This window comes from Schistocerca gregaria, chromosome 4 (assembly GCF_023897955.1).
Source record: "Schistocerca gregaria isolate iqSchGreg1 chromosome 4, iqSchGreg1.2, whole genome shotgun sequence".
NCBI classification, from domain to species: domain Eukaryota; kingdom Metazoa; phylum Arthropoda; class Insecta; order Orthoptera; family Acrididae; genus Schistocerca; species Schistocerca gregaria.
Window position 1 is genome coordinate 265774259 of NC_064923.1, and position 23950 is coordinate 265798208.

The window sequence follows — 23950 nt, forward strand, 5'->3', positions numbered from 1 at the left end:
TTGCACGCTTAGAGTAGCAGTTTGACGATGACCAACTTTAAGCAGAACTTGATTAATTTTCCCACACATTTATTAAAATAATAAAAAGCATAGAAATTACTTAACTTGATTCTGGATGTTGTTTACAATTGACAATCTGAAGTTCGTTTGGTCTAGGTATATTAATCTTATTCTCACATATCTCTGATACTTGACAAAAGTGTTTATACATTTCTCTTCATGGCTATGTACAGGAATAAGATAATCTTATTAGGCGTAGACTGAAACTTGACTATAGACTGGTACAGACAAATGCAGACTAATGCAGACTGACTAATCAGAGGTCTGTACACTCGTTATAATACCTCACGCGTTCAGGTATCACTGCGCGAGTGTGATCCGCTAGGAGAAAAAGTTCTACGTTAGCAGCAATCTCATTGGCTGCGATACATATTAATACGCGCATCGGCGGAAGCAGAATTTGGTCCGACTCTAAGACAGCGCCATCTTGTAGTGCGGATATGGACGAGCGCTGTGCCTGCGCTGTTGTGCTTAGCGGGGCGCGCTCTAGTGGAAAAGTTGTGTACGCGCTGACTACACGGAACTATGTACACAACAATATCCCACCGGTGTCTCAGGCGTCTGCAGACACGTCTTCAACCTGGAATCTCATTGACTCGAGTATGATTGTCTTCGGTGACAAGCGTCGCTGCTTCGAATTGAGCCCAGATGACCAGTAAAAATGTGTCTGGAGACGCCCCAGACAGTAGTACGATACCAAACTGTCCGCCGCTATGCAACCTAACATCCTGGAGTGATGCTGCTCTTGGATGCAATTCATTTTCAGCAGGGCCTCTTTGGTTGTCATCTGCGACTCCCTTAAAGCACACCTGTACATCAACGACATTCTAAGGCCTGTTTTGTTGCCGTTCATAGCAAGCTATTCTGGGCTTACGTTTCAGCAAGCAAATGCCTTCCCACAAACGGCGAGAGTTCCTACTGCTTGTATTCATGCTTGCCAAACCCTGCCTTGGCCAGCAAGGTCGCCAGATCATTCATCAATGGAGAACGTTTGGAGCATTAGGGGCAGGATCGTGATTTTGACGATATAACACTCCATTTGACAGAGTGTGCCATCATATCCCTCAGGAGGACATTCAAAAGCTCTATCACATAATGCCAAGACGAATAGCTTCTTGTATAAGGGCCAGAGTGGGACCAATGTGTTATTGACTTGCTCAATTTGTGAAGTTATTTATCTTGAATAAACCATCCAATTTTTCTCAAATTGTAATCTTTTTTTTTTGTCTGTATATCACATCTAGCAATTTCCGCACCAATCGGATAATTCCTTCGTGGTGGGTGGTTTCTCTTGTATTGGTTCTGTCTTTAACTGATGTGGCCTCCCCAAGTATTGAGCTGTCCGTAACTCTTCTCCCATGACGAACGTTCTTGGGGAATATTAGCCAGTGATCTCCAGCAATATTCCACAGACATTTTTCCAGTTGGGCTGGTGGTATTCCCCATGGTCTGACTCTATCTCTTGGACTCCATTCCAGAACCAACTTTGTCCATTGGTCATCGCTTCTTTTGGCAACAAGGTCGGCCTATTGCCATTTCATAGTAGGTGTTCCCTCCAGGGAGTCTTTGACGTTGATATGTGTTCTGAAGTAATATCCCTTTTTTGTCTTTCCTTATAAATCCCAACATGACCTATCCATGCCTCGCTGTGTAGTTCTAATTTTCTATCTCGTATATCAACAAGTCAAGAGATGAATACACTAAGCAGATTCAGAAGGATGTAGGTTGCAGTAGGTACTGGGAGATGAAGAAGCTTGCACAGGATAGAGTAGCATGGAGAGCTGCGTCAAACCAGTCTCAGGACTGAAGACCACAACAACAACATACCAACAAGTGTCCAAATGTCCCAGGCGTCAGCCAAACATGGAGGACATACTGATTAAAAACACTTTTTTAACTTTTACTGCTGTGTTTGACCTGACCATAGTTGAGAGTCTTTCAGATGCTTGCCAGTAGACACACATTGAAGAGCCAAATAAACTGGTACACCTGACTAATATAAAGTAGGGCCCCTGCGAGCCCACAGAAGTGCCACATCATGATGTGACATGGAGGCAATTGACACCATGAATCCTGCAGGGCTCCATAAATCCGTAAGAGTACTAGGGGGTGGAGATCTCTTCCGAACAGCATGTTGCAAGGAATCACAGATATCCTCAATAATGTTCATGTCTGGAGAGTTCGGTAGCCAGCGGAAGTGTTTAAACTCAGAAGAGTTTTCCTGGAGTCACTCTGTAGCAATTCTGGACTTGTGGGGTGTCGCATTGACCCGCTGGAATTGCCTAAGTGTGTCGGAATGCACAATGGACAAGAATGGGTGCAGACGATCAGACAGGATGCTTATATACGTGTCACCTGTCCGAGTTGTATTTAGATGTATTAGGAGTCCCATGTCATTCCAACTGCATATGCGCCACGCTATTACAGAGCCTGCACTGCCTTGAACAGCCACCTGCTGACATGCAGGGTCCATGGATTCATGAGGTTTTCTCCATTCCAGTAAACATCCATCCGCTCGATACAATTTGAAACAAGACTCGTCCGACCAGGCAACATGTTTCCAGTCATCAACAGTTCAATATTGATGTTGAATGGCCCAGGCGAGAGTGTAAAGCTTTGTGTCGTGAGGTCATCAAGGGTACACGAGTGGACCTTCGGCTCCGAAAGCCCATATCGATGATGTTTCGTTGTCTTGGGCACATTAGGATGACAGGGCTCCTATGACATTGACTATGCACTATTTTGTTAGAAAGAAGGTAAGCAAGGTTCTAGATATATTTTTATTTCTTTACAGTCACATTAAATGAATAGATAATATAATATAATTCACAAAAGTAACTCTTTTAGCGTTCACAGGTTAGTGCTTAAAAATCTATGTTAATTGCAATGTGGAAATGTGTCTTCAATTTTGTTTTCTTTCAAAATGTGAAATATTTTCTATCTACAATTAGTTCTCCCATTTTTACTATGAACAATTTTGAAGTATTCTTTTAAATACAGACATTTCGTTTCCAGCTCTGTTCAGTAACATCTTCATAATAAATTTCAGCAAATTCCTTGTAACTTTGCCTCAGCTCTTCGGAATTCAAAGTTCTCAAGCAAAAAAATAAACCAAAACGTCGACTAATGTTCTCATATGAACTTGATCACTGTTTAGATGAATGAACAGGTTATCAGTTATGGAGAGAAAAGTTTCGACTTTGAATTTCTCTTTTCTATTCATTTTTTCTGACAGTTCAGAGCCATCAAAAAACTCTGGCATGAGCTTCTACCTTTTGTCCTTTGAGATAGGTCCTTGTAAACAGATTCCAGGTTTCTTTCTTTGGTGGATGATTCGAAGTCATCGAATTTACCCTGAGGTTAACAATAAAATCATCGGGTGAAGTGAACAAATTAGTTGCAACATGCAGTGTTATTGTTTTTCTGAAGATAATTACATGTTTTGTCTATGCTTTCTAATACAGAGCTCCAAATTTCTGTTAGCATAATAAATTCTAGCTTTCCCATTTTTCTGGACAGACTAAGGGCTTCGTCTCTAGTTTCTCTTGCCTGTTCTGTATCTTCTGTGATGGGCATAAAAGTTTCTATAATTTGTTTGCAACCTTCATGCAAGGCACTTACTGCATCAGCTCGGGCTGACCCTCTGGTTTGTGAAAGACTTTAAACAACGTTTTCTGAAACTAAATGTTCTTTCAATATCTTCCATCAGTTGGTAGAGCTCCACAAAAAATTGTGATCTTTCTGAGCCTTTCCAAAAACTTTGTTGCCTCTGATACAGATCCAGCAACTTGGACACCTATTACATATAGTGAATATCCCACACATGGTACAAAGGTAGCAAATTTACATTTCTCCTGATTCTTGCTTGTAGACCAATATACTTCCCCAAAATATGTGACGTGTTCACATAGCTTTGTCTTCTGCAATCTTTTATGAGAATATCATGATTCTCCAAAAAACAGAAGATGGTTTCCGCTAAATACTCAGATTTATGGTCTTCAATAAGTATAAATTTCAGGAACCTTTCAACCCAGAAACGCGATCTTTTACATATCGAATTATAAAAGTTAGCTGCTCAACACGAAGCAGATCAGGCATACTGTCAACGCTAATGGAAAAATATTTTGTTAATTTAACTGCATTTATAATTTTTATGACCTGTTTTCTCATTATGTTAATAAACTCATTTTAAATATTCGCTGATGTGAAGTGTTACCTTTTGCAGGACTGCCAAATTTTTGTTAGTGATCTACAAGAAATGGATCGAATTCACTCAATAATTCCACACATGCCCTATAACTTCCATTGTCGGGAGGTCCTAGGATTTCATTGTCACCTCGAAATGTAAGCCCTCTGGGATGCCAAAAATTTTACAACAGCTACAGTCCGTGTAAGTACATTTCTCTAGTAATCCACTTTTTTATGTTGAGATAATAATTCCATGTCTACTCTACCAAATGCATTACTTCGTGCCAGATAAGTCATCATAGACTGACTACGTGCTGGGCTATTTTCATGTGTTAAAATTATGTCATTAATGTGCTTCCAATCATTACATCTAATCGGAGAGTGTAGATTTATGTCATAAGGGTTAAATAAATAGCATGAAAAACAAAATACATAGTTTTTGGAAGGCGAGTACAGCAACTATTTTCTTTCGACGCATTCATTGTTCTTTCATTTGCGAATACATAACTCTTTGTTGAAATATCTAGTTACTGATTTATTACCATATTTGTAGGCTGTGGATGCCTCGAAAAGACAGATTCTTTATTTTGAAAATATACAGGTCCCTTACAAATTAAAATTTCGCTATTTCTTTCTGCAAAATTTTCATGGAAATAATCAGCAGAATCGTGTGATATTTCACCTGGGTTGAAAAAAATTGGTGTTCAACTGACCCAGCTGTCAGTGTTGGTGAAGTCACTGAAGTTGTTGCACTTTCGTCATATGGACGATCGCTTTCTGATTCAATCTATTTCTTAAGTTGGTAGAAATTTGAAATTGGTGTAAAACATGAGCAATCAGAAAGTCCCACAACTTGTGATCGACACGACTCAACATGTGGAAGATTTATTATTTGATTGCTACTTACAGAAGTTGGTCCAGTAGTAGTAGTAAAATATGCTGTTAATTTTGGTAACTTCTGATGTACAGCTTTTTTCCTTTTTACAGAACCGCTAGGATATGACCGTTTCGGCATTTCATATTATAATTCAGTATTTATTTTTATATCGAAAATACCCCTTAACACAAAACAAAACAGGCAGACGACGATTTAATCAAAGAATACCTCAGAGCACAGCCAGTAACAACTACAAGGAAAACAAACGTCACAACACCGCAGACAAATACTGAGGAATTCTCGATCGTCGAGTCGGTTTATTTAAGTCGGTCGGTCACGTTTAATTTTACGTAGCTATTTGCTCCGGGCAGTACTGTGCACTGCGCAAAGCTAATAAGCAAGTAGGTATTGTAGTTAGTCATTATCGTTCGATTTTTTTTTTTTGAAATAAATTTGTTTTTCGGTAATAAATATCGTTTATCATTTGATGCGGGACCCTGGGCACATGCATAGTGGGAAAAAGGGGCCTGCTTCTGACACTTCGAACGATTCTCTTCAGTCGTCGTTGGTCCTGTTCTTGACGGGTCTTTCTCCAGCCACAGCGATGTCGGAGATTTGATGTTTTACCGGATTCCTGATATTCAAGGTACACTAGTGAAATGGTCGTACGGGAAAATCCCCACTTCATCGCTACCTCGGAGACGCTGTGTCCCATCGCACGTGCGCCGACTGTAACACCACTTCAGACTCACATCTTGACTGCCTGTCACTGTAGCAGCAGTAAGCGATCTAACAACTGCACCAGAGAACTGTCTTATACAGAGGGGTCCAAAAGAATGTATCCACTGTTTAAAAGTCCATAACTTGCAAACTAATTGACGGAGTTGTCTCATTTTTGGTGAAAGTGTAGCTTAAAGTGCAACTTTAAGATATCACTGTAAGGTGTTCGAAATGGTCGCCATTAACTTCCACACACAAACGATGCCGCCGAACTGTAGCACGAACTACTGACTGCAACGTGTTCATTTGGATATTTGCACATGAATATAGATGGATTCTCCAATGTGCGTGGCTTTTGTCGATAAACGACGTCCTTTAGTTTTCCCCATGGGTAAAAGTCCAGAGGAGTTAGGTCTGGGGAACATGGTGGATACTCCACAGCACCTCTATGGCCTATCCATCTTCCTGGTAGATTTTCGTCGACATACGCCCTAACACGATTTTGGTAGTGGGCTGGGGCACCATTTTGTTGAAAATAACTCTTCCGTCTCCATACAAGTCTCGGATGCCAGGTAAAATGGATATCTGAAGCTTCTGAAGGTACACCTCACCGGTAACTGTGCCGTCAAAGAAGAGTGTCCCAATCAAGCCCGGTAAGACAACCCACACCACACATTTACTCCTGGCAAATTCACAGCTTTGTCTACATGGATGTTCGGATTTGCGGCGGCCCAGTAGATGCAAACTATACCATTGAGTTTGAACTGTACCTCATTAGACCACGCAATCATCTCTGCAAACTCTTCATCGTTGCACACCATGTTAGTAAACCACTGGCAGTACTCCATTCTACGATCTGGGTGGTCCTCGTTCATTGCATGTAGCAATCGTTGGATGTATACCGTCCACTTTCCTGTCTTCAAAATTCGCCGAACACTTGAGCGACTCACTCCAGTTTTACGGGCACACTGTCTCACAGACTTCTGTGGTGAGTGAGTGAATTGTTGTAACACACGATGGGAGTTAGCTCGACTTGTTACTGTTACAGGTCATTCAGATCGCTGTTTGTGTACATCTTTAACACCGACTTCAAATTTGTCTCGAATGCAACGAATCGTTAAACGTGTCGGTGGCTCTGTTGGATACTCATTTCGCCATTGCCATTGAACCTCATTAATGTTTTCGTACTTAAAATACCACTTCAAAACTGACTTCCTTTCATCGAATGAAAGCCTTGCGCCAGCCATGTTTACTCGAGTAACTAGGTGCAACGACCTATATAATATACCTCCTTGACTAGGTGCAACTAAGAACAAAACACTGACTATCTGGCGACTGTCATCTGACAAAACAAAACAACGCAATACAACGCTTGTGTGGCGATTGCCGGAACTACAAACTATTACACGACCAAAGATGAGACAACTCCGTCAATTAGTTTGCCAGTTATGGACTTTTAAACAGTGGATACATTTTTTTGGACCCCTCTGTATAGGCGTTGCCGACCGCAGCGCTGTATTCTTCCTGTTTTCATGTCTCTGTATTTGAATACGCATGCCTATGCCAGTGTAACCTCCCCACAAAATACCTAGTGTAACTTCCCAACAAAATAAAATAATATGAATAATATTCACATTTAGTGTAACCTCAAAACAGAAAAATTCCTAAACCTCTCAACAGTAAAAAAATATAATTATGTCGTTCACACTCAGTATAACCTACCAACAGGAAAATTGCGTAACGTATCAATAATAAAATGTGACTAATCTCTCAACAAAAAATGTGGGTCATTTATAACCTTTCAATAATTGACAGTCAATTTAACCTGGTAAATTTTGGACGTCAGCAATGCTGCGTCATGGCCCTAATACTTCATTCTGAATATACTGAAAAATCTTACCTTAATTAGATCGCCAGATAACGCGTATATATCTGCTCCTATAAGAAATTTTGCTGGCGCAGCTAAGTGCAATGCTGGCCAATAGATTTGTCTTACATAAAAGGAAAGAACTGATTCTCAATAATCGGGATGGCCAAGGATTGGAGAAATTAGTGAATTCTTTAAATTGAGATGAATGTCAAAAGTTACTTTTTATGAGAAAGATTATTAGTAACAGATTTTTTTTTAAACCATTTACATGGGACTTGATGTAACAATACTACATATGCGCGAGGCTGCTTTTGCCTTATCCTACAACGCTCAGGCTCCGCCATCGCTGCACACGACCGGCCCAGCCAACACGATACACCAGACAGGACTGCTCGCTAGCAACAACTTACTCCTACTACCACACAGTTCTTACTGCACTCAATACTGCTCTTTTGTCTCAGATTCTCTTCTAGCTTACATATCACAGGCAGCGCATGAGTACATCGAAATTACATCAGCTCGAGTGGGCTAGCAACAAGTTCTTTAATCATGGACCTCTTACATAACCCTCCACTGGGGGGGGGGGGGGGGGGGCAAAAATTTGTTAGCGGTGGTGAGTCAATTGGACTTGCCATGAGCAACAAATTTTTCTATAATCTATTTACCTACTTTGTCTACACTCACAGAGTATATACATCATTGATAAGTGCAGAACATATAAAGAAATTAAATAGAGTGCACATGCACTGAGTACAAAACATATTCAGAAATGACAAAGTATATACGCAATGAGTACAAAATATATTAACAAATGACATAAAGTGCACACGCACTGTAGAGGTCCTTAGCATATTTACATGAACTGAATACATTAACAAATGAAATAAAGTGCACATGCACTGTAAAAATTTAGCATTTTACAAGAATTTAGACGCACTGTATAAGTATTTACCATTTTATAAGGACTAGGAAAGGAATGGGAAGGATTGCATCATGGTTGTAGCACAGTAGGTTGCACGTAGCTGCACTGAAAGTCCATATCTTTCTACAGAAGCACAACACCAAGTGAGACAATCTGAAGTTCTCTTCCCTGAAGTATTTATCAGTGTAGCCAAGACACTGAAATGTTGTATTAATATTCAGTGTTATCATTTTGGTAGTACATTAGGTACACCAAACAGTAGGACCATAATAACATCTCCATCGTTCTAGGTGGTAGACAGCTTGATATGTCAACACCATATTCTTGTAGAATCCATACTCTTACAGCAACGTAGAATTAGTGCAAAAACCAATATAGTGCTCCATGATCATGAGGATGGACAGGATAAACGGATATTGCAGTAATTGCTGGTAATTAGGTTAGAAGGTGAAGGACATTAATTCTTATGCTAGTCATCATAGAATTACATTAGTGTATCAACCGATATGAACAATTATTGGCACTCATTGGCTAGTTACTAAAGATGTAGTAAGTATTGAGTATTACAAAACACTATTCATAACTCATCTGATTGAATCAGTGGCATTCATTGGCCAGTTACTAAACATGTAGCAAGTATTGAGTATTACAAAACACTATTCATAACTCATCTGATTGAATCAGTGGCATTCATTGGCCAGTTACTAAACATGTAGCAAGTATTGAGTATTAAAAAACACTATTCAGTGTTATGCACAAGTCATCATTTAAAACAGGAGTTATTGAGTGTAGCATCAAGTTACTGGTGTGTATATACGATATCATGTAAGTGACATAAGACATATTTAAAATGTAAGACATTGGAACTATAACTCGGGGTCAGTAGTCCAATAATACATAGACATAATGGAATCAATACACAGAAAATTTGCATTATCTTTAGGACTAAAAATATATCTTAAACTGGTAGCATTATTTAATTGTATACCGGTAATAGTTGGGACTTGCAATAATTTTTTTTAAGCAATGCATTGCACTGGGATCAATAATTAATTGCTGGGGCATGAAAATATTTGCTTTTGACTTATTGCTGGAAATAAGGATTATTAACGTCATTTGTCATGAGTCAGCTGTAGCAAGGTTATGAAATAAGTGCAGTATATGTGATTACATTCATGAATGATACACACAAATGGGTAAAAAAATGTAAGTACAAGAACAGGTTTATAACTAACTACTTATAGCATATTATGTCACGAAAAGCTTCTCCTGGAAAAAAATACAAAATGGATTATTAAGCTGAAAGAAGAAATGCATATTATGCTGAAAAATAGTGAACTTCGAATTAACAGGTAATGAAAAGTGTACTTAATATGTATGTACTCTAGCTGTCTTTTCGAAAACATTCAGTCATTATACTATGCGACATAAGACATACTGTCAAAAGGAACTGCAACAAACACTTAAATTACTACATAGCATTTCTTAACTAACAGTAAATATTATCATCATCTGCAAAGAAAAACTTCATTATTCATATTATCATAATCTCATCACTATAATCACCTGCAAAGAAAAACTTCATTATTCATATTACCATATTCTTCATACAACTATTCATCATCATTTATTACCATCTGCAAAAAGTACATTTCATTATGCATATTCATATTACCATTTACTTGATACAACTATTCATTATCATTCATTACTTCATATAGTATAGAGTTTCTTACTTCTAGCATATTTCAAAACTAAAATTAACATCTGTAGTTCTGTCTGACAGTCTGCATCAATCGCCCTGTATTCTGAAAGAAAAATACTTAGTCAAGACTGCTGTCATACGATGTGTACAGTATATTCTGGATAACGCTTGTCAATTCTGATCCATTTACTCTTCATGACAAGATATTGCATTTTCTTTCCTTCATTCTGATGGTAAAATTTCCATTCCATAGTAGACCACTGTGGTTGTTTAATTCATTTCTTTTACACGGTATTGCTTTCTGAAAAATGATGAAAATGGATTAATATCTTGGGTTTAATTCATATACCCATTAAATAAAAACTTGTTTCTAGTAATATAATTAAGCATAAAACATAGACAGTTTTCAAGTGCAAAAAATGTACACACAGTATCATAATGTAGTAGCAAAAAATGTAGAATAGTCAAGATATTGAGATATCATAAGGAAAAATGTCAAACTCAACTGGTGTTCGTTACATCTTCAACATTTGATAGTGCATACAGACAAAAATTCTACTTTCGATAGGAAAACAATCATACATACACAAAATCGAAAATGTGCAGTCTGATATATAACGACAAGAAAAGCGACCTGCTAACCTTATCTTGCTGGGCACTTGCCAGGAAAAAACATGATAATCATCAGTAAGTGTTCATATCAATAACTGGTAAAGGCATTACAATGTGATATATCATAAAGTATGTTCATTCAATAAAGGGTTTATTATTGGAGACATAGTGATTGCCTTTTTTTTCTGGTTCTCAAAGTTTCAACATGTACCACATTGGGATGAGGAATGCTCCGAATTCTGTATGGACCTGCGTATAGAAGTTCAAATTTACTGCATCTACTCTTTCCTCTGTTGGATAAATAGTGTGTGCGTACTAATATCTTCTGTCCAATGTGAAAGTCACGGCGTGTACAAACCTGTTTTTGCTGTCTTCTCCTGCGCTCTGCGGCACGTTTGATGTTGTTGAGCGCAATCTCAATTATTTCATGGTGGCGTAGTCGACGAGATGTTGGAAAGGATACTAATTCTTTAATTTTGTTAGGTGGTTCAACATTTTTCAGTATAACAGTCAGAGATAGCATAGTAGATTCATTTGGTATGGAGTTAATTACATCCTCGAATGAGAGTATGTTTGTATCCCAAACAATATGTCTTTAATGGCTGTATATTCTACATAATTTACCAATTTCTTTCATCAGTCGTTCACAAGGGTTCGAAGAAGCGTGATACTTGGATATATAGATCGGAGAAATGTTTCTAGCTCGTAACATACGTGTCCATATTGCAGATCTAAATTGTGGTCCATTGTCGGAAATTACTTTCAATACATGCCCTACACGAAATAAAAAATGTTTTACAAATACATTCGAAATAGATTTAGCAGTAGCTTTACGCGACGGAGTGAAGGTATCAAATTTCGAAGTGAGTTCAACAGTGACAAAGATGTTGCAAAAACCTCTATTAGTTCTGGGAATCGGTCCAAAAATGTCTACAGCGGCCATGTGTCTCAATTTAACAGGTACAATGGGATGTAACGGAGGAATATGTGACGTTGTGTCTGATTTAGCTTTCTGGCAGATTTTACATGACGCTAAAACTCGTCGAATACGTTTCTCCATGTTGGGAAAATAACAGTTCTGTATCAGTATAAGAAAACATTTTCTGGCTCCGTAATGTGCGTAACTCAAATGAGTATACCAAATTAACTTGTTAACAAGTTCGTCAGGAATACATAATAACCAGTTGTTGCCGTCAGGGTGAGAGCGGCGGAACAGAATGTTATTGCGTACCGTGTAATGGTTTCTAATGGTAACGTTATTCTTATCTTGCCAAAGGTGTTTAATTTCTTTCCATACGTTGTCTTTACTCTGCTCTTGTGCTATGTCTCGTAATGACGATGAAATGAAATTTTCAAATGCGACATGTTAAATAGACATGACGCTAGAATTTGCTTGGCAGAAGTTGGTTGCGATGTCTTGCTGACTGTTGCAGAGAGAACGGGATAGTGCGTCTGCTACAATATTTTGTGTACCGGGAATGTGAACAATTGTAAAATTAAATTCCTGTAAATACAGTTTCCATCTGCTTAATCTGTCATGTGTAAATTTAGCGTAAAGTAAAAACTGGATAGCTCTATGGTCTGTGTAAACGGTAGTATGTCTTCCATAAAGAAAATGCCTAAATCGGTTAAATGCGCATATAACACATAATGTTTCAATTCTGTAACAGAATAATTGCGTTCAGCAGGTGACAGAATGCGACTTGCAAAGGCGATGTTTTTAATTACTATATTACCGTCTTCTTCAATTTCCTGAAAAATGTGCACGCCTAAAGCTGTGTTAGAACTGTCGGTGGCAATGGAAAAATTTCTAGTGAGATCTGGGTTTGATAAAAGTGGTGCATTCAACAAAGCTTGTTTCAGATTGACAAATTCTGACTGCACTTGGCTATCACAGGACCAAATAGTGTTTTTACCCGTCAGTTGGTATAATCTAGGGGTGTCTAAAGCAAAGTAATGAATAAATTTACAGAAAAAGTTAATTAATCCCAGAAAGCTGCGTAATTGTTTCTTTGTCGTTGGAGCAGTAATGTCACGTAAAGCTTGAAGTTTTTCCGAGTCAGGCGCTATGCCTTCTGCTGAAATTACATGTCCAAGAAATTTTATAGAAGTTTTGCCAAAGTGTGATTTGCTAAGATTAACTGTCAGTCCTCGTGCGCGAAAAGTTTCCAACAGTTGTTCCAGAATCAAATTGTGTTCAGACCAGTTAGCTTCTGCAACAAGAATGTCGTCTACATACGTTGTGATTCTGTCTTTAAGTTCTCTCGGAAGTATATTATTCAAACCGCGAATAAACGCTGCTGAAGAAATTGTTAAACCGAACGGTAATTTACAAAATTGATAACAGTCACCAAAACAGAGAAATGCTGTGTACTTTCTGCAGTTCGGATGGAGCTGAATTTGCCAAAATCCCAATTTCAAATCTAATGTGGAATAAACAGCAGTACCATGAAATTTCTGTAGAAGTTCTTCTAGTGTTTAACGGCGATCTGTTTCATTAATAATAATGTCATTGACACGACGCGAATCAAGTACGAGTCGAAGTGATCCATCCTTTTTCTTAACAATATGGAGTGGGTTTATGTAAGGACTAACTGCCGGTTCAATAATACCTTGGTCAAGCATAGCTTGCAATTCTTTCTTAACTTGTTCTCTGTCAACATATGGAATGGGATAATGTTTGGCTTTAAACGTCTCGTGCTGTTTACCTTGAAATTCATACATGAAACCGGACATAGTACCAGGGACGTTGTCAAAAACTGGAGCTTGCTGTAAAAGAATTTTGCGTAGTTGCGTACGTTCGTCGTCTGTATTTGCACTGCTCTGTTTAACCTTATCCGAAATCATTTGTATAACGTCATAGTCGGCTTCGTCTGGTGTATTGTAGTTGTGAATATACGTATCTGTGACCAATGTGGAATATGTTACGTGATGCAGAAATGACCTCTGTCCGATTAATTGTTTGTTCTTCTGCAGATAAAGAGTGCTGAAAATCTAATGCCAGTTGTACATTTTCATCCTTTAACATTAAATAGGAATTTTGAAAGTCAATAATTGCGTCGTGTTGTACCAAAAAATTCGTACCTAAAATAACGTCTGTTGTCAATAAGGGAACAATCCAAAAATTTGAGTGGAACGTATGACCTGCAATACAAAATGATAAGTGTGTCTGTAATTTTACATCTACTCCTTTACCAGATACTGCTCCTTTCACTTTAGTTTTGCCTAATGGTAACGTAGGATAAGTATTCTCTTCGTTACATTCGTTGAAAGTTTCCTCATTTATAACTGACATAGGTGATCCAGAGTCGATTACTGCTGAAAATGTGGATGATCCAACCTTTACTTCAAGGACAGGGTGGGAAATGGTTTTTTGAATAACTGGTTTTTCATGCAAAAGAGTGTCTCGGATGTCGTCATTTTCGCGAACAAGATTCTGTGTGTCAAAAGTATTGCTCACGTCGCTGGAAGATGCAACCTGTACTGTACCTAGTCAAATTCCTTCTGACGTACTGTTATTTGCGAGAGGATGCTGTGGTATTTCGACTATTTGTACTGTTCTGTTATTTCTACCTGACGTATTACGTTCGGGATGATATCTACTGTCTGGTTCATTCATGAGAATCCGTTGTTGCCGATGATTCTGCTGCTGGTAGGACCGACTGTTACGCTGAAAACTGTGCTCATTACTTTTACGTCTGTCATAATAATCGTTGCTATACGGCGCATTGCGATATGAGTTGAAATGGTGTGTTTTCTGTACGTAGTGATTTCCTTGTTGCTGTGCGCTACTATTTGGTGGAGGCGACGCTATACGTGTAGGCGGCGAAACATTAAAGCTTGGTTGACCTTGCAGACTGCATTGTTGGTTAGGTATGCTAACCGGCTGGTTTTGATGTTGTTGCGTAGAAAACCCTCTATTGTAGCCAAAATGTGTCTGCGATTGCTGAAAATTTTGTACATACTGATGATTAAAAATTTTGTCACTTATTAAAATTACGCTAGTAGTTCTTGTTATTTCAGGAGTGGCTAATAAAAATTGTCACTTTCCGTAAAACTTGCCATAAAAGGTTTTCTTTACTCATTCCTAATTCTAGATAGATCGATAGTCGAAGAGCTGTTTCGATAGATATAAAGGATACTTAAAGAGAAGGCAGCAGTGCAGAAAACTAAAGATGAAATAGCACTACTACGGCTTGGGGCCCTGTGCACGCTACGGCACATATTCATCAAAGTGTAATGAATCCCCTGAGGTCACTTACGCGCTGCGAATAAATTTTAGTTTCTGTGTTACCGGCAATGGCGGTAAAAATTCAAAAGCAAATTGTTGTATCCAGTCCAATTCTAGTTTCTGCATTGCACGCCAAGCTGATGAAAATACAAAAGCAAATTGTCGTATCCAGTCCAAAGGATGTATTTGTGTTCTGTCATTTTTAAATACCTTAGATTTTTTTACGGATAAAAACTGTTTATAATCAACGTTATCTTCTCTGAATGTGTGAAGTGGTTCAGGATTGTATGATAATCCGTTTGTCTGTATCTGCCCGGAATCCAAATCACGTACTCTCTGTATATTATGTAAGTTATATTGGCTGTGTGAGTGTGGCAAATGTTCGGAATGTGGCGTATGCTGTGTCGTGTTAGAAGCTGAAACATTTTTCATTTCTGTCACTTTAAAACGTTCGTCAATTTGGTTGTTCTGTTGGTCAAATTTCGTGTCTACTTTCGCATCCACAGTGCGTGAAAGTTCTGCTGGCGTTAATTTAAACTCGTCGCGTAACTGTGTTGCGTTTTCAGAACATTGTATAGCGATTGCACTAATTTCATCTCTAAGTAATTTAGTTGTGGCTGCATGTGTATTACTTAATTCTTGTGCAACGGATCTAATTTCTTCACTACTATTCCTAGCACAAGCCTTAATTTCCTCACGTAATTGTTCTTTAGTAGCATGACGTTGCACGGTAACGGCTGTAATCTGTTCACTAAGTTGTTTGTTCTGTTCATTAAGGTTGACATGTTTTTCATTCGACTGTTTGAAACTTTCATTAAGTTGTTTGCACGATTCAGTAAGTTGTTTGAAATGGTTGTCGTATTTTTCATTAAGTTGTTTGAAATGGTTGTCGAATTTTTCGTTGAGCTGTAGTAATAATGCTATAACTTGATCCCAGCCAAAATTAGCGACTCTATTCACTGTACTGTGTGATGGTGTACCTGCAAGTGTCACATTTTGTGTAACTATTTGGTCATTGTCTGATTCACGAAAAGGTTCGCTAATCGGATGTGCACTGTTGGTCACTACAGCGGAATCAACTAAATCTGACGTGCTTTGTGTATGTTGTTCACCTTCGTTAGAAACAATTATCTCTTCGCTACGTAAATTTTGCAAATCAGCCGTCTCAAACTGGACAGTGTTTGTTGTAACGGAAAGTACCGCGTCATCGATTGTCGTTAAATTTACATTGGACACAATTGAATTTGTTTGCTCATCATTTAGATTATAATCATTACTGGTGGTCGGTACGCATTGATTGTCTGTAACTGGAGGATTATCATCAAGACACTGAGTGTCGCTAGTATTATCAGTCAAATTATTAAAGTCGGCTTTTTCACCCATTACGACTCGCGATGTACTGTTAGCAGTTTTTCGTGGCATTTTCACAACTCAAAGTTAAGCACAAAATCAAACAAAGACAAAGCAAAAATGGAACATGGGACTTGATGTAACAATACCACATTTGCGCGAGGCTGCTTTTACCTTATCCTACAACGCTCAGGCTCCGCCATCGCTGCACACGACCGGCCCAGCCAACACGATACACCAGACAGGACTGCTCGCTACCAACAACTTACTCCTACTAACACACAGTTCTTACTGCACTCAATACTGCTCTTTTGTCTCAGATTCTCTTCTAGCTTACATATCGCAGGCAGCGCGTGAGCAATACATCGAAATTACATCAGCTCGAGTGGGCTGGCAACAAATTCTTTAATCATGGACCTCTTACACCAGCTTCTTTGGAGCTTCAGTGTGTAAGTAACGCAGCCTGCTATAACATGGAAAAGCAGGGAACCAGGAGAAAAATGCTCCTATTGGAACACAGAAAAGGCTAATATGCTCGTCTTTAAAAGATTCTGGCAGAAAAGTGGGGCACCAGCTGCCTCTGTCCTCACTTCGCCTTCCTCACCAAAAATTTCGGCATCCTTACATATTGGCGTTTTATTTTTGTGCTGAAAGAGAGTAGCAGTGATACAATGATAGTGGAAGCGTGAGGAGACATTATTAGTGTGAGAGAGAAAGAGGTAGTGAAAGAGAGATACATGAAGACAAAAGCAGTGAGAGCCAAAGAGTGAGAAGATAGTGATGGTCAGTGAGAAACAGTGGAAATAAAAGGGAAGGAGAAATAGATGCAGGTAGTAGCACTGATACCAAAAGAGAGAAGAGACAGTGGAAATGAACAAGGGAGATGAGTGGACAGTTTTGGTTCTCTCAGACCAGCGAACTTTAACATGATAAACTTTGCTCACTTCCCGACATCCACTATAGCCACATTTTTAAGTTTCCCAGTCTAGGGGCCAAAACCCTGGACAAACCATGTCCAAGGTCATATGTGCTGAAGAGTCTGGTGGCTGAAGATATAGGTTGGTTGATTTGGGGGAGGGGACCAAACAGCGAGGTCATCGGTCCTATCAGATTAGGGAAGGATGGGAAAGGAAGTCGGCAGTGCCCTTTCAAAGGAACCATCCTGGTATTTGCTTAAGTGATTTAGGGAAATCGTGGAAAATTTTAATCGGGATGGCCAGATGCGCATTTGAACTGTTGTCCTCCTAAATACGAGTCTAGTGTGCCAACCACTGCACCAGTCACTCGCTGAAGAGAAAGACAGCAGACTGTAAATGAGAAAGAAAAGGATAGTTGCAATGGGAGAGAGAAAGAATGGGGCAAAGAAGATGGCAGTGTGACAGGCAATGAAAGAGTCAAAGAAGGAGAAGTGGGAAGGAAGAGAGAGAGAAAGGGATGTAGGCAGTGACATGGGGAGAGACAGACAGGAGAAAGAGCCGATGGGAGAAAAAGAAGGTTGTAGGAGAGGAACATATATAGAAAGCGGTAGTGAGAGGGAGATGCTGAGAATGAAGGTTTCACTACAAAGAGAAACTGAGTAAAAGAATTCAGAATGTTCTGTCTCAAAATAGTGTGCAGAGATTCATATGCCAAAATTTTTGGTGAGGAAGGTGGAATCAGGATTTTGGCACCTGATTTCCGAGTCTTAAGGAGAAGGATATTCGACTTTTTTTGTGTTCTGACAGGAGCATTTTTCAGCTGGTATTTTGTATATTTGAATATGACACATGATGCTCTAATCTTCATAGCTACTGATACTGTATTACATAAAAGAACATTCGCGATACAGTACATAGTTAAATAGTTTCCGTTGTTTTATAGTTATTATGTCTATTTACTTGTTTCTTCTTCGTTTGAGTGATGATGCTTTTTACGAGATCTAATTGTGTCATGGATTTTGAACACTTGCACACGGATATTAGAAATGCGAAAATATCTCACTGTTTGCATCTGAGTTGTTTAAGCTCATCGCATTGAGTGCTCTGTCAATCTCTCGCTCCGCTGAGTCTTTGTTAACAGTCATGCTTTTGGAGCCCTCTTCTGTAGCCTATGTAGAAACCTTCAGTGTTCTCCCGACATGTCTGCTCAATCCTCTGCATTGCTCGTTACCTATGCGAAACAGTTGCTTTCTTTTCTTCTAAAGTATGTTTCTTCTTCATGTACTCTGTGCTAGTATTTCGAATAATGATCATTGACATAACGATATGAATCTATCTATGTTGCTGTACTTAGGAATGACATTGCTGTGTGTCACCATCCAAATTTGTCATTCATGCTAGTTGTTGTGTTTCCCATGTGAAACTATCGTTTTGGATATCAGGTTCTATTTCTTGTTCCATTTTGAGTCGTGTCTTCTTCCGGTGTGTTTCGCCGTTGTTCAGTAGCTTCACTGTATTTCCTGTGCGATATACATATATCTGTTAGAGACCCTGCTTGTTCTTCTTTTTTGCTGGAGCTTCTGATCTCAGTAGTTTTAATTCTTGAAATAATAAATAAAATAACCTCTGGCTACAAGGATGATTTTTCATTTCTTTATTGCGCTATCGATTTCACGAATACCAGCCCCATCTTCAGATGCACCTAACGTCTAATCTGTGTTAGGTATATTTCCTTGGGATCGCAGTTTGCTGTCACCGACGATCAACAATACATGCAACGAAACCTTTTTCTGCTTTATCTTCCAGTACAATTGGTGATTTAAAATAGTCATCGGTAAAGATGAACCCACAAAGTGGATTGTCATATTGCATCACTGATCTGTGGATTGCTTCCTGTGACAGAAGCAAAGATGTGTACGTGTCTGCTCTGAAAGCGGCATTGCCGAAATGGCATCAGCGAAGGAAGTAAATCTAAGTACTCAGTATGCTGAGTTGAATCGCTTTGCGCAGAATGGAGAATATGAAAGAGCTCTGAAGTCTGCTAATAAAAGTAAGATACCTGTATTAGCCACCTCTTTTGTTACTTTGAGCCGACCTTTTACTTAATAACCATATGGACTCGCTGTACAGTGTCTCTTACATTTGTTGTTTAATTTCCACAGTCTTGCAACACGCCCCAGGCGAAGAAAAAGCCTTTCATTGCAAGGTCGTGTGCTTCATTAAACTTGACAAGTTTCAAGAGGGTTTGAAAGCAATCACTAACCAAAGTAACCTATCCTCGTAAGTAATTCAGTTAATTGACACCATTCTAATAGTGTGTTCTTGTTATCGTTAAGCATTGCAGTGTGTCAGGGGAACGAAATTGAAAGTATATACGATGTGTACCTGTATTTCTGAGTGAAGAAATTAATTTACAAATTTAATCAGGTCTACTGGAGGTATAGGAAAGGGACAGATCCAGCGGAATAGTTTCCCCCTAAAAGTGAACTATCAAAATGGTCTTATCAAGTAATGTCATGGGACCAATTTTTTCCCCCCTTCGCATATAGTTTTACCAGTTTTGGCAGTTAAATGTTTACTGTTATTTACATACCGAGATGCAAGATGTAGTTAAAGGTACAACCTTGTGTATACCAAACTGTTATTTTGGTATGGTCACAGCACACTTCACAATTAACTTTAGAAATAGAAGGCTTGCTTGCATTCTTATGTCACGGATAAGCAGAAAACTCCTAGTGCTAGTTTTTTTGAACTTTTATATTCGGCGAAAGAATGTAGCAATGACCCCAGTATTTGTACTGTATTGATTTATTTATGGGGAATGTAGTAAACAGTTGCAGGACTTCCATTAGGTTCTGAGTATTGCAATATAGCCTTTTCAGTGAGTTTTTGTCAAATCAGCAAATAACTGTAATATATAGAGCCTGTGGAAGCTAAGTGGTTCATTGAAGAGCCTTAAAAATTATGATGGTCTCAGATTTCCGAAAGATGGGTACCAGTTGACCTTGGGTTGAAGTATATTGAATCAATTGCCTCTCGTAGTCCATCTGTTTCTCAGCCTTAGGATTTTTCTTTACAAATAATTTAAAGCCTCAGTGTTAAATATAGAAGTGATGCCTTTTGTTTTGCTGAACTCTGAAATAACTGAACTAGCACTGAGTGATTTCAACAACTGGTCTTGGTGTTTTCAGTCTAAAGACAGGTATACAGGACCTCTCACTGCTAATCTGTCATGTGTAAGTATCTTCATCTCTACACAACTACACTCACTCAAAACTGCTTGCTTACTAAATTACCAAACTGAGTATTTCTTGATGCCTCAGAATGTATCATACCAAAGAGTCCCTTCCCTTATGTTGTACCATAAATTCCTCTTTCTCATAATCTGATTCAGTAGCTCTTAATTAGTTATTTAATCCACACATATGATCCTCAATATTCTTCTGTAACACCATATTTAAAACTCTTCTGTCTCCTCTAGTCGCCTATGTTTTACTTGTATGTAAGGCTACAACCCAGACAAATACCTTCAGAGAAGACATTCTAACACTTAATTTTATATTCAGTGTTAACACATTCCTCTATTCTAAACAGGATTTTATACACTCTTTACTTCTGCCATCAGTATTCTTGTGCCTAAATATAAAAAAACCATCAACTACTTCCCATATCGCATTTCCCAACATAATTCTCTTAGCACCACCTGTCTTCATTCAAATACGCTTCTTTGGTAGCACTTTCATATTATTGTTCCATTTTATCACCTCCTTTCCAGGCAATATCCATTCCATTCACATGATTTAAATCCTCTGCAGTCTGACAGAATTAGTGTCATTGGCAAGCCTAAAAGTTCTCTGTAGTTTAATTCTATGTCCAGTTTTGTACATAGTTTCCCTCACTGGTTGTTGTATGTAGAGATTGAAAACATGGGGATGGGATGCAACTATGTTCACTCCAGTTCCTGTATAAGTTGTATATAGCTGCACCCTCCTGCCCAAAATTTCCCTTGACAGTTTCATAATTTCAAAGTGTTGCCAGTCAGCATTAACAAACGTCTTTTCTAGGACTACATATTCATAAATGTAGGCCAGTTTTGTTGTTGGTGGGTATCCCAGACAACTTAATAACTCTGAGGGAATATCATCTATTCAGAGTGTGATGGTTTGGGCATAGTATTTTTACTATTCTGTGAAATTTTACTAGCAGTCTTGCATGCTCCATCTCTTCTTTATCCACTTCTCCCCTTTCCATAACTTCTTTAAGTACCTTTCCTTTATAAAGTGATTCTGTGTGTTTCCTCCACACAGCCTTCCTTTTCTGTGATTGGTATTTTAATTTTCCACTACTCATATTTAGAAGAGAAATTGTCAGTACAACCAACAATATATTGGCGTATTCATTTCAGCATAATATATCCTTTAAGGTTACAGAGTTATGTGATTTTGAAAGTAAGTTTACACTTTAGACAAGGTCAGGTATCCACATATATACACCATATTTCCAATTGCTTCTGAGCAGTAACTCCAACTTTTGTATTTCTGAGTCTGTGGTTTTTTATCATTTGCATTCTTCAAAAATGAATGTTTCAGTGAATTCTTCGCATGTGCTTTGACTTATTTTCATTACATCATCATCAAAATGTTAAGTTTCCATGATACTGCTGATAACAGAAAAGCACTGAAATGCTTGTTAAAATCTTTGAGCTTGTGTGAGACCATACAAATTCCCACTTCAGCCTGCCAGCTTCACCAGTGTTATCATTGTATCCTTCTTGTTGTTGCACACGGATCATTTATTCTAATTAACCAACCGGAAATGTCAGTGTATCAAATTGCATCATGTACATTTTCTTGTTTGCAGCTTTACTGAACAAATTGAGTTTAACTTTGGTACTGGTCCAGACATCTATGTAGTTTCTATTAAAGGATTGCATCTCTGCAAGGAATGATTGTTTCCTTCCTTAATCAAGATTCTCCATCATATTCTATTAAATACAAGGCAATAAATTCAATGAATGAGTGTAATCTTTGATTTCTTGTGGAATATATGATCTAGATCATCACATAATGTATTTCCATTTATTATGGTATATCGGCTACTGTCATCATCAGTTATGTAACGAAGCTGAAAGTAGGGTAAGAATGAGAACAGTCGGTTATGCATTACAATTCAAGAAAAGTAAAAATCCCCCTTCCAAAACATGGAACTATTGAACAAAGTTGCAGTAAAACCTATGGGTAAGTGGCAGTAACAGCCCACTTGACTCAGCAGCACTGCAGAAAAAAATGCTAGCTAAAAGGTGGCACTATTGGGGAATACTTTCAAAAAATGTAATGTTTGCTGACTACAAGTAGATAGGTAGATGGTACAAACACATGCATATCTGACACAGCCAGGTGAATTGTGGAACAGGCTGATTTATAGCCAATGCCTTGCTGGACTTCTCTACCACTGATTCTTTTGTAGGCTTTAGAATATTCTGCAAATTCTTGTGCAACTCAATTTTTTATTTAAAAAAATGTAGAAAATGTTCTCACACTGAAAATTTTGTGGCTTTAGTTACCCATTGCTTATTTTTCATCGGTTTGTGGGTGGTTTGGGTCCTTCTCATTATCAATAACAACTCGTTGATCCTCTTGTTAAAGTAATGAGCACATTTATTGTCACATTTCAGATATACGTCATTACAAATCAAAAGTATCACATAGACAGAATGTAATGGCCACCTTGGTCCAAAGAGTTTTTGGGCCCGGAGATGTTATGGCACATCAATGTTGCCACAGAGCCATTCCCCCTCCCCCCCCCCCCCCCGCCCCCTCTGCAGTGCGGAGGAGCATGAGGCTCTGGCTGTTGTGGGGGGAGGGTGCAGGTGTCGTGCCATCTTCGTCCGGAGTGGGAACTGGGTGTAGTGGGGCCGGGTTTCAAGCCCTTTTGGATGGAAAAATTTAATCACGGTGCCACACCAATGGGAATATGCGGTGACCGGTTTGTGAGGTGACGGGGTGGGGGAATAGACGGAGACACGTGGTACAACATGTACAGTGTCCCCATGGCGCCAATGAAAGATTGAATGAGGGAAGGATCTAAGGAATTGGGGATTGGTGAGGAGTGGAGAACGGAAAGTTGGAAGGTTTCATCATCGGCAGAGGGGATGGGGGCGGGGGCATGGATGACTAAGAGAGAATTATTTGTGGTAGTTATAAAGATGTCAGACGGTGAAAAGTGTGAGACTTCGATGGTGACAGTAGTGGGTTGTTGAATGTCGGGTGAGAAGTGTGTGACAGGCGTAGCAGGAGAGGGTGGGGGTGAAGGGTGTGGACCCCGGACTCTGCCCAGTGAGGGTCCCGGTGTTGGGGAAGGAGGCGTGGCCAGCATGTCGTCCCTTGAGGCGGCGGTGGTGTGGAGGTCGTTGTCTGACGTGGTCGTTGGTGTTGGGTCGCTGGAGGTGTTGTCTGCGGTGACCCACGCCAGCTTGAGTCGGGACACTGACACTGTCAA

At 39.0% G+C, this 23950-nt stretch overlaps 1 protein-coding gene across 1 annotated transcript in view; it reads left to right on the top strand.

The window, feature by feature from the left end:
• The first annotated feature begins 19109 nt into the window (after positions 1-19109).
• Positions 19110-23950, top strand: part of LOC126365950 (signal recognition particle subunit SRP72) — a 46382-nt gene continuing 41541 nt past the window's right edge. The window contains exons 1-2 of the mRNA XM_050008734.1: positions 19110-19502; positions 19615-19732. Coding sequence (XP_049864691.1) covers positions 19400-19502; positions 19615-19732 — 221 coding nt within the window. The 5' untranslated portion in view covers positions 19110-19399. The remainder of the gene's footprint in view (positions 19503-19614; positions 19733-23950) is intronic.